Here is an 11,437-nt window from a genome sequence, read left to right on the forward strand (position 1 = left end):
TTACAGGGCAGCAAAAGAGCTGCCCACCTTCGGGAGGGCTGTACGCTTCTGCCACCCCAAGGGCTGGCTCTTAGGGATGAGTCATGCCCTGCGCAGGGTAAATTCTTGCAGCAAAGGTGTACGACCTGCCAACGGGACAGAGAGGCAGGTCTTAAAGGTACCATCCGAAAGCAGTGAGCTCTGCGGTCTAAAGCACCGGTAGTAGCCAGTGAAGCAACGCGATTGTCTTGAGTGCTTGTAATAACGTTAAGCCACCCTTAGAAGCTTATAGCCAATCTGTGCCCGTGGACATGCTCCTGAGGTGTTGCATAAGTGCAGGCTTGAGGTCCTCTTCCCAGTCCCTCCGTATAAACCCTGGTTCTGCAGACTCTTAACCCCCACACTCAGCTTCTCAACCACAAGAGCTGTCAGATTCCCAGGAAATTAAGCCCTTGCCAAGGACTGGGGAAGGGAGCTGTCTCTCTCCCTCCCTCCCTCCCTTTGCAAGGGTTTGTGGAGCCCTCTGCCCTCTGGCATCTGTCTCTGCAGTAGCTCTCCGTTCATCAAAACACAGATTATTATCAACCTTTGCAGCCTCCTTCTGGGTTTTAGCTGTTATCTTGTTTTTAAGTGAAATTCATGACCCTCAGTAGTTTAAGTTGCTTGGTGTGAGACCAATAAGTGTTCTTTACAATATAAATGGAGAGTGTTCTTAAAAAGTCTGACCATATTGAGTCGCAAAATGGAGAAGCAGGAGCATTGGTGAGTAGCAGACTGTTCACCCAGCCTGACACTAGCAATCACTATCAGGATTACTGCTGGTCTTACTGGAGGTTTTCTTAAATATGAGCTAAAGCACCTAAAAACTACCTAGCTGGATCAAACTATCATGTCCCATCTCCTGTCTGTGCAGTGGCCAGAGTCAGAGATCTTAGAGAAAGGCATAAATCCAGGTAGTCCATGGGGGTTATTTTAGCCCCTGCAGTCCATCTCAGAAGTAGAAAGATGCACACTCAGGGAGAAGCTTTAGTTTCATGCCTGTGAGATACTCGCCCTTCACTGTCAGAGGAACCAATGCAAAAACGTTTTCGGTGATGCAGAGCAAACCAGTGTCCGCGCTTGTCTGGAAGGTAGATTTCCAAACCTCTCACCCCAGGCTCCAACCTCTGGGCAAGCTGCTCTCGTGTCCACCCATCCAGGGCTCCGCCAATTCATCTTGCCTAACCGTGATACGCAGCCAGTTCGGACCTGGCACTTAAAGCAAAAATCTGAAGGTATACCAGCACCCTAGCAGATGGTGAGCGTGCTAGCACGGCGCGCGACAAGCGCAATAGGCTCCAGCAGGACACCTTTGTGTTAGCGAGCTTCCCCACGTGTCGGCACAAGCACTTCCTAGCTACAGTTTCACAGATTTTCTTCAGCTAAATTATCTGCCACCTTCTGTCAGGGTCAAGTTCACAACTCACCCATTTATGCACAGGAAAAAGCAAAATGCAGATCTACATCTCTCACCAGCGTGCAGCGTATAGTCCTCTAAAGAAAAGAGGAAAAAATAATAAATACCTATAAAAGAGAACAGTCCAGCTGTTAAAACAAAACCAGGACCATGAGACTCCCTCAGACAACCCTGCCAATGCCAGCGCTCAGCTGCGTTCACGCAGATCTCCCTGCACAGCAGACAGCCACCAGGACGTGTTGTGGAAGGTCAGGGAAGCAGGAGGAACCAGCACAAAACTGGCAGCCGCTACTGTAGTGAACGTGACACCGTAACAGCGCACGCTGCCAGGCAATCCCGACCGCTCTGCTCCCTGCAGCGAAACACCCCGCCTTGCTACTTCTCCCCTTTCTTAAGCTGCACTTCCGCCTTGGCGACCACCACCATCTCCCACGCGGCGCAGGCGCGGGGAAAAAGAAAAGAAAAGAGCGGGGAGACGATTTCCTGCAATGTACTTCTGCCATGTTTTTGCTGCCTTGAATACTTTGGCGTTGGGTAAAATTCTGGAGGGAAATAGACTTTTTAACAGCACAAGTCTGTGAAATCACAAAAGAATCGTACCTTTTTTTTAAAAAAAGTGAAAACAGCTTGGCTTACAGAAAAGAGCACCCCCCCCAAAAAAAAAGAAAAATCAAGAAAACATCATAGAAATAGACAGCAATTCCAAATTTTCTTAGGGAGAGAGCCCTCCCTCCGAGGGCGTTTTGGCCCCAGGGGAGCTGGCAGCTCTGTCCCCGGTGCTTCGCCTGGCCCTTGCCACGGCCCAGACCGCCGCGGTCGCGCAGGATAACACGGCTTCGGGAGCTCGCCAACGGCCTTCCCGCGCGCAATGGCGCGGCGAGGGAGGGAGGGAGCTTTCCCAGCCCATCCTGAAGGGCAAAATCTTTGAAAAACCCTAAATGAAGCGTTCGCCTGGGCGAGAAACAGGGAAAGGCTGAAAGGAGTCCGCCGTCCCTCCGCCCTGTGACGTCTCCCGCCAACCGCGGACGCTGCCTCGAGGAGGAGGCCCCCGCGCTCCCCTCCCAGCCGTCGCTCTTGCTGCCCGGCGCTCGGGGTGGCCTCGGCGGGAGCAGAGTGCCGCCGGGTCAGGGCGAGCGGCGGCGGCCTTTGCGGGGGCAATCCCCCGCCGGGCGCTTCGCGGGCTCGGAAGGGCCAAATTAACTAAGGGCCGCCTTGGACAGCGCGGCCGTGCGCCCCACGGCGCGGCGAAGGTCCCTTCCCCAGCCGCCGACCGGTCCCGCCGCGTGGCCCAGCGGCGCCGGGCCGGCTCCCGCCGCGGCCTCTCCTCCCCGCGCGCCGGCAGGGGCACAGAAGAGCGAAACCAGAGAGCTCGAAAAGGAAAATAAATCTCCAGATAACAGCAGCTCTTCCGAAGGCGATTTCAGGGGCGTAATTCAGGCTTTGCGTCTTTCCGCGAGGGGCCAGGCCCAGCCCCTCTCGCTACCGTTAAGCGGCTAAACGTGGTAATGCACGTTTTTCGGCTCTAACACCTGGCCCGCGTCCAGCCCGTTATAACTGCCGTAGGCGGGCGCCCCGAGGGGGCTCAGCCCCAGGGAGCCGCGACGCCCGGGACCCCTCCGCCCCAGCGCGAGCCCCCCACCCCCGCGCGTCGCGTGAGGCGACGGGGCGCGACGCGACGCGGGGACTCACCGGCCAGGCGGCGGCCGGCGGCCCTCCGGCAGCAGCTGGGGGCCGTCGCCTGTCGCGAGGGGGAAACCGGCAGCAGGTGGGAAGGCCCAGGGCAGCAGCACCTGGGGACGGCGGCGCCCTTCCCTCCGGGGGCGGCCGGCGGGCCTCACGCCGTGGGGCCCCCCTCACCCTCTTAAAGAAAACACCGGGTTTGTGGGGTTTCCCAAAAAAGGGAGCCCTCGGGGGGGCCAGCGCCGGGGAGGACGGCGGCGGCGTGCGGCCCCTAACGCCTGCGCCGTCTCCCCCCTCCCGCCTCTCTGCCCGCAGGCCCCAACACCTACGAGGACGCGGCGGCGTACATCCAAGCACAATTTGAGAGCAAAAACCGCTCCCCCAACAAGGAGATTTACTGCCACATGACTTGCGCCACAGACACGAACAACATCCAGGTGGTGTTTGACGCCGTCACCGACATCATCATAGCCAACAACCTGCGAGGCTGCGGCTTGTACTGACGCCGCGGCAGCGAAGCGACTTCTTGGGTGACGGGCACGGCGCGCGAGGAGAATCAAACAGGAAACAGCAACACAACCACACACACACACACACACACACACGCACACACACACACACGCACACACGCAGGCAAAGCAAAACAAACGAAAAAACCAACCAAACCAAACGAGAGGGGGGAAACAAACAAACAAAAAAAATCTTAATCATAATCATGCAAGTTGGTAAATAAAAAGGCATACTGAAAAATTATATATATACGTATATATATATATATATATATATATAAAAAAAAGAAGGAAAGAAATCCACTACCACCTTTTTAGTTTGTCTCAAAGAGCTGTGGGCAGAACTGGTTTCCCAGGCCGATTTCAACCCTTTCTAGTAAAGCCACAGAAATTTAAAAAGCTCGGTTAACTAAGCCAAGAAAAATCCCACCCGGGTTCGTAGGTGCTCTGCCCCCTTTTCAGCCTGAAGGAGCCTACGAGTTTGTACAGGAACCTCTTCCTTAAAGCAGAGAGCGGTGACGTTATTTTTAAGGGCGACGTTGCGCGCAGGGGCTTGGGGGGAGGTGGGGAAAGAGGAATCTTCCCCGTCTTTCTTTTTGTCCCGCCCGCCTGTCCGGAGGGCTCCCTCGCAGCCCCGGTGTCGGGGCCGAGCTTTCGGCGCCCGCCGCTTCCGGCCGGCTCCGTCGCAGCCAACCTAACCCCGGGGGCCGACTGCAGAGGGGCGCTGCTCCTCCTGTGATTTCTTTGACCGGGGTGTTGTGTTTTGTTTTGCTTTGTTTTTAATTATTATTTATTATTCTTACTATTCTTCTTTTTATTTCTTGCGCGTCGAAGGCCGGGCTCGCGCCCTGGCCCAGCCGTGCCCCATGCCGCGCTCCCCCGGCCGCTCGAGCTGGGCCCAGGCGAGTCTCTGCGTTTAGAGGCTAAAAGATGAAAAAGAAAAAAAGAAAAAAAGAGGAAAAGGGGGGAAAAGGGAGAGGAAAAATCCCCCCTCGCCCCGTGTCGTAGCTAAAAAGGGAAACAACAAAAAGAGACCTTTTCCCCTTTCCCGTCTCCCAGTTGTTTTCAGGCGAAAGCTCCCTTCCGCGACAGCGCTGCGGGGCGCTCTGCTCGCCTCCCCGCGCGGGCAGGAACGAGCGTGGCCGTCGCTCTCGTGCTCTTGTTTTTCCGCTTTGTTTTTCCCTTCGTTTTAATTTACGCCCTGCTTTAGGTAAAGGTCTTCGCTAGCCTGGAGCAACAAGACCGGCCTGTGGCACCCTAGCGTGGGCCAGCTACTCATGCTGTCTTTCTCCATTCCGGTTTTGTTTTTCTCTCTCCCTCCTTCTTTCACTCTTCCTCCTTCTTTCTTTCTCTCTTCTTCCTTCTTTCACTCCTTCCTAGTTTAGCCGCTCTTTCCTCTGAATTCCTCCAGGTTTGTATCAAAAAAAGCACAGCCGTCGTTGGCCAGCGGTGGCCTATTTATCCAGAGATTTCCCTTCTTTCAACTTTTTTGCTCTGAAAAATACTGTGTATTACAGACCAGATAGGCTTCCTCTTCTTTATTTTCTTGTTTGGGGTTGATTTGGGAGTTTCTGGGAGGGTTCTATACATATATATAAATATTTTTTTTTTGGTTTAGGGTTTTTTTTTTGGTTTTGTTTCGTTTTTATTAATTTTTAACTCTTTCCAGTGAATGCTTTTTTGTGCTGCTTTTTTCTTCCTCCAGTCCTCCCTTTTAGTGAATGGTGTTTTTTCTCTCTCATGTGGGGATGTTTGTGCTGCAAAAAAAAAAAAAAAGAAAGAAAAAAACACACAAAAAAATTACAAAACAAAATAAAAAAACCAAAAAAATTACAAAAAAACAAAAAAGCAAGAATGAAACTAATTTAAAAATTTTAAAAAACACACACAAAAACACAAAAAACAAAAAACAAGAGCGAATGTAGTGTTTACATTAAAGCCACAGTTTTCATGACCGATCCTTCGTCATTTCTACTTTGATTAGTAATCAAACGTCTTCACAGTTTCACTTTTAAGAGTTACCTTTGCTGAAGAAAAGCAGTCACACCTGTTTAAAATAAAATGAATAAATAAAGAGGAAACTAAAATATTATATATATATATAAAGCGCCAGGTCTTTCTAAGCCTTTCTATTACCAATCAGTGAGGTTTCTGTGATATATTACACACTGCCAATCTCTTTCTCTGACTAATGGAAAATTCATGTGTAGCTCAATAAAGAGAATGTTTGTCTGTACGCCTGGTCTCTCACCTCCTGGTTTTCAGACTAATTCTTTCACTGCGTTTCGCCACTCGTTTTCTTCTCTAAGGAAAGAAAAAGAAAAGCGCAAAATAACGTGCTCGTGTTGCTGAAAAAAATCCCCATCACGGGAACGTAGGGAAGGATTCTCCGGAAAAAGCAGCTTCGTCGTAGGCAGGAGAATAACGACTTGGGGCTTTGGTGGGACTTGGCATCACGGAGCGCTCCGCTGTATTAACACCCCACTTATTCCCCATAAAGTCAAAGTGGCCCTCTGCAGCGACTCAAGGTCTTGGCCCCTTGGGACATGCTCTGACTGGCTGCAGATTGTAAAGCCCCGTGGCAACCCCTTCCCTATCCTAGGTCAAACGCGTTAGACCTTAAATTTCTCCCCAGTCGTTTAGTCCGATCTCACTGCCCAGGGCACTCGCTCGCCCATGTCCTGGCCGGGCAGAAAGGCAAATTCCTGAGTCACTCTTGCCCTCATCCTGCGCACAAAATAACACGCCAACAACAATTTCATCTCACTACAATCACTTGCACGCTTAATTGTTAAAAATAGCTGAAAGACAAGAGATTTAAGGAAAGAAACGCAAACCCTTATAGCAACAGTGCCATTCCTCCCTCCAGCATTTAATGCCACACTCAGAGGAGCATGGCAAAACAGGCTAAGGTGAGACAGGAGCATGGGAGAGTCTGCCTAGGCAATAAAGCCAGTGAATAGCTTGAAAAGTGTTTGATGGATGCGGATTCAGATTAAAAAGTAGAATTGATTCTGAAGGAGGTTTCTGGGCCCGTCTCACTCACTTTCCATAAATGTTCTGCCTAATGAATCCATCATCAGAAGGCTTGTCTAATAAAATCAGAAGCACATTTCAAACAACATTTGCAGAAAACTAATTTTGAACAAATAAAGCTCCTATTTGCACTAGGTTCCAAGACTCACATTGGTCAAAGACGTAGCACAAGATCTTTACATCTTGGGAAAGCTAATGAGCACAGCTCAAGTACTACATAAAACCCAATGAAAGCGCCAGAGTACAGTGAAAGAACTGAGAAGGTGGCACACGTTTGTGGAAGAGTTCCTACAGTCACAAAATTTATGATCCTTGCAGAAATTCTGCAAACAGAAACAGGTAGAAAAAGGGTATGTTTACGAGTTCAGTGCTTGCCATCTGATGGACAAACTACGTCAGACTCCCCTGGGGTCCGTCTGCCTCCCTGGATGGCGCGTGATCTGCTGCATGTGGCCATCTCCAGTGACCCTGTGCTCCAGTCACGCCAGACGTTTCCATGGGTGAGGGCTGAAGGATGGACCACAGAGGCACTTCTCTCATCCCCAAATATGTGTATTGCCTTGAGGATAAATAGGTTTCTAACCAGGACTTCGACGCTCCCAATTTTGTCATTGGTCACTACAGATCTTGTTTCAAACAGAAAAGAGGCAGAGCAATACCTCTGCGCTCGCTTTTGCGTTTCCCCTCACCCGTGAGAAACATCAAATTAACTCCTGAGGCTGGCAGAGCCGCTCCAGGTTGCCACACTGACGACATTTTACTTCTCTGCAAGCGCTGCACAGTTAGAAGTGCTTGGCGTGTTTTGCAGAGCTGTGTCAGCTGTAAGCCTTTGTAACTCGTGTACGTTTGAGGGCGCTGAATAACTGATCTCATGGAGGACAAGATTATCTTTGCTTTATCTATGCTTCAAAGCCCCCAGTTTCTCTCGATGACAGCTGTGAGGCTGAGAATTTCAGCCCCTGGTGCTGCTGTTACAAGCTGAAATAGGAAGAGCGAGAGCAATAGGACTCTCGCTGTCTGAAAAGCCAGCTGAAGTCAGCTCCAAAGTTGAAGTATTCTGCATTAAAAATCCTACAGATGACTCAAATTGCTTTAGTGCTTTAGTTTAGACAGAAAAGAAAAAAAAAAACCCTGCAAAACTTCCCCAAAGAAGAAATAAAAAGGGAATGTCTATTACTGTGCGCTGGGAAACAGAGTCATGTCTATTTATTTCAAGAAGTAAGAACATTCATGGCTATTTAACCCACACATTCGTATTTTAGGTTTTGAGCAATGCAAACACTACCGCCAAGGGCAACGAGTTAGAAAGATTTTCCTGGGGGAAATTTGTCCTGCAATTGCTAACCGCAGAATTTCTTGGACCTCCCTCAGAGATAGCTGGTGTAGACCACCAGCACAGAGAGGATCCAGGCAGGGACACACTGCGACACCAGGCCAAGCGTCTCATCTTGGACTTGATTCAGGTCCGCGTCATATTGGCTCAAGCGGACGTGGTGGACTCATCTATGGTAAAGAGTTATTGGGCTGGCACCTTCTTTTTGCAGATCCTGCAAGACACCAGAAGCTCAAAAACATGTAAGATTTTTTCCCCAAAGATGTAGGGGAAGGTTGCATTCTCCAAAAAAAGTAAGATTTTCTCCCTGCTACTGGAGTATGGTGCAGCTATGTTTCTGATGTGCAACAAAACTAAGTGACTTACGTTTCAGACATCACGTTGTTTTGGCCAGAGAGACACTTCTTAAAGATAGACCCCAGTGACTAGCTTACCCTGTGGCAGAGCTCAGAAGCCTCCAAAAAGCTCTGTGACCGCTGTGTACGCTCAGAAACGCATCCAGCTCTCCAAAAGCTGCTCCAGGCAGATGCTTGGTAGAGACTCAGCTGGGCCACACTGCTCTCACCAGCTCTGCGCTGGCCCAGAAGTCTCCGTAGGGGCTGGGGTTCAAGGTAAGCAACAGTTTTCCCTTGCACCCTTTCTCATCTCCCTTTACATGGGAAGGGTCAGTGCTAGAAAGTCCATTACGCTGGACAGTTGTGGGAATTTTTTGTGACAGGAACATGGAGCGTAGAAGTACTGCCCAGCTTTGGCTCTGGCACACGTTCCTGGACCAACATCAAACCAACCCAGCAGCGAAATTTTAGGCCCTCTGAGCTGAGGGATACTTTCCATGACACAAGCACCATTTTAGAAGCCACAAACCTATGACAGAGATCTAAATTATGCCTTGGCAAAAAGGGATAAGAGGGTATGGCCCCACAATCCTTGATCAGTGATGCAGTGGTAGCTAGAGATACAGAATTTTGTTTGGGTAAACACTGCGGCACCCTGATTAGAAATGGAGAGCCTCCAGTTATACTCATCCTTATTTGCATCACTGTTTTTTTTGTTTGTTTGTTTGTTTGTTTGTTTGTTTAACACCAAAGCAGCTGGCAAGACTAAAGAGAAAGATAATTGCTGATGAAATACAGGGATCACTGAAATCTATCAGTGTAAACATCTAGAATGGGTTAAACCACAAGAATACCCAGGATAGGAGACTGAAAACCTTATAGAGCTGCCTCTGCAAATCCCTCCATAAAGGAAGTAGGGAGAGAAGAGCTTTTTCTCCCTGGACTCAACCCTGCAGCATGTTCTTCTGGGACTGGTAACCAACCAGAGGAGCATATACAGGCAACTGGGTACTGCAACGTGGAAAAGGCATAAGGTAACGGCAGCTCTGGGATCACTGCTGGAACTACCTGGGAGAAACAGCCCACTTGCCTAATGCTTGCCTGCATTCAGGATTTTGAGCTCTATCAGTGAGCTCTTACATGGCAGCCCCATAAATGCAAATCTGTTGACCCATGTTAAATAGCCACAGCAGGAAAGCAAGATGAAAGGTGTACTGTGGTTAGCCTGGCTGGCCTGAAGCCTTTGGACTGTACAGCATCACCTAGTTGTACCCTGGCATTTGGACACCACAGAGCACAGCACGGCGCACACTATAAGCACACTTTCATTCTCTCTGAACTCTTCTTTGGCAGCGCCAAGTGCTCTCGGGCTGGTTTCTCACTAGTGCTTGGCAGAGCTCGGGCTGGCACTGTGCTCCTCATCTGCCTCCCGAACCACAGGAACGCTTCCAGAGCCAACTGGCCCACACGACTGACAGTCAAGGCTGATGAAGGAGCTGTAGAGGCGGCTACCTAAGAAGTCAGGACCCCCTACCTCGGCTTAACACTGAGCCTCCCACTGAACTTCACACTGAACTAGCCTGAACAAGAAAAAAATGGTTAGAAAAGGACACTTTTCACACAGCAGCATGTCCTGTTCAGTGAGGCAAAGGTATTTCTTCGAGATTCCTGCTGTTTACAGCGATTCTGCAAGACAGCAGTAGCTCATATCGGCACTGGCAAAGTCGATCAAGCTTCTCCTTGCATGACCTCCATTTCCAGGGAAGCAGAGCCAGCCAACAGGCCACCACCGGTCCATGTCATGCTGCTTCACACAAATAAGCCTTTCATTGCTGAAGTAGGTCATTTTCCAAGGGTGCTCCGGGCAAGGATGCCATCCAGCGGCTGGCCAAGGGCATCACAGAAGAGAGCTGAAAGCAAAGCAGGATAAAGAGAAAAGCCACCGGAAAAAAGTTGAAAATAAAACAAGAATAGACCAGTGTGGAAGGAATGACCCAGGGGTCTCTGAAACATCTCCACTCTGTCCTTGTTCTAGTTTCAAGACACCCTTCTCAATGCACACAAACCAGGCACCGCCTTTAGTCGTCTGCAGTGCAATCTGAGTAACTGTAGGATCTTTGGCAAGAGGGATTTATAGAAGAAGGGAGTCCCACGGCATCTTCTCCTTCCTGCCTGACCTACTGGCAAAGGAAGGAGGGAGCCTGCCACAGCATTCCCGCGTTCCACAGCAGGGTCCCTCAAGGGGCAGAGAAAGGGGGGTTGACCAAGTACAACTGTTTCCCTGCTACCTTTCTAGGCCAACGTGAACATAAGGAACCCAGGAGCACCAGAACTAGGCTAAGGTGGAGGCTGTGCACTGCTGTTCCTCAGCTGACCCTCGGGCAGCAAGGAGCTCTTTGCCCTTTGTGTTTGAGGAGGGGGAAGGAAATGTCCTTAGCATGCAGCCCTCCCCCTCCACTGGCAGGCAGAAGAAGCAGGAGAGGATTTACCATGCCAATGATATTCCTGCAAGCCCAAAGCTAGGTCAGAATCCACCATAGCTACAAGCATCGCCCTCTGCCTAGGTGAAACTAGGGGTCATGGTGCATCATCATGTACAAGAACTCCCAGAAACGCAGTAAGGAGGAGAAACTCGAGGAAACTCAAACCCACAGAGAAGGATTTCTACTCTGTGGATGACTCCTGTTTCCTTTTAGCTTTCTGCACTCCCATAGGTACCTACGTTCTCACCAATTTCAATAAAGGACTAAGTTCTACATATTGGTCACACATACAACAGCAGCTCTCATCCCTTAAGTATGCTGCCAGACAGTTAAAAACCCACCTCCCCCCCTAAAAAAAAAAAAAACAAAACAAAAAACAAAAAGCCCGAGTCCCTCCAGACACGTTCTCTTCCATTTTCATGTTCACAGCATGACTGAATTGCAGTAGCAATAACTGGTCTACAACCAAAGGCTCGGAAAAACTTCCCGAAACCTAACATTAGGCAGCAGTATTCCCTTTCGTCGTGCTAGAAAGGAGCGGTGGGTGGCGAGCTGCAACTGCTACATTTACAAACCAAACACATGCTAGGAACATGAGAAGTCACATTACAGAAATTCCCAAACGA

At 49.9% G+C, this 11,437-nt stretch overlaps 1 protein-coding gene and 1 long non-coding RNA gene across 3 annotated transcripts in view; one reads left to right on the forward strand and one right to left on the reverse strand.

Moving 5' to 3' along the window:
* Nucleotides 1–3,109, reverse strand: part of LOC138068375 (uncharacterized) — a 76,257-nt gene extending 73,148 nt beyond the window's left edge. The window contains exon 1 of one of the 2 annotated variants that reach the window (XR_011143110.1): nucleotides 1,543–3,109. This is a non-coding gene — a long non-coding RNA (uncharacterized lncRNA). Of the gene's footprint in view, nucleotides 1–1,445 lie in introns of both variants that reach the window. The other variant, XR_011143109.1, reaches the window with a different exon arrangement.
* GNAO1 (G protein subunit alpha o1) overlaps nucleotides 1–5,860 on the forward strand; it is a 166,858-nt gene extending 160,998 nt beyond the window's left edge. The window contains exon 8 of the mRNA XM_068955269.1: nucleotides 3,431–5,860. Coding sequence (XP_068811370.1) covers nucleotides 3,431–3,618 — 188 coding nt within the window. The 3' untranslated portion in view covers nucleotides 3,619–5,860. The remainder of the gene's footprint in view (nucleotides 1–3,430) is intronic.
* Nucleotides 5,861–11,437: the final 5,577 nt, after the last annotated feature.

Source organism: Struthio camelus, chromosome 10 (assembly GCF_040807025.1).
Source record: "Struthio camelus isolate bStrCam1 chromosome 10, bStrCam1.hap1, whole genome shotgun sequence".
NCBI lineage: Eukaryota > Metazoa > Chordata > Aves > Struthioniformes > Struthionidae > Struthio > Struthio camelus.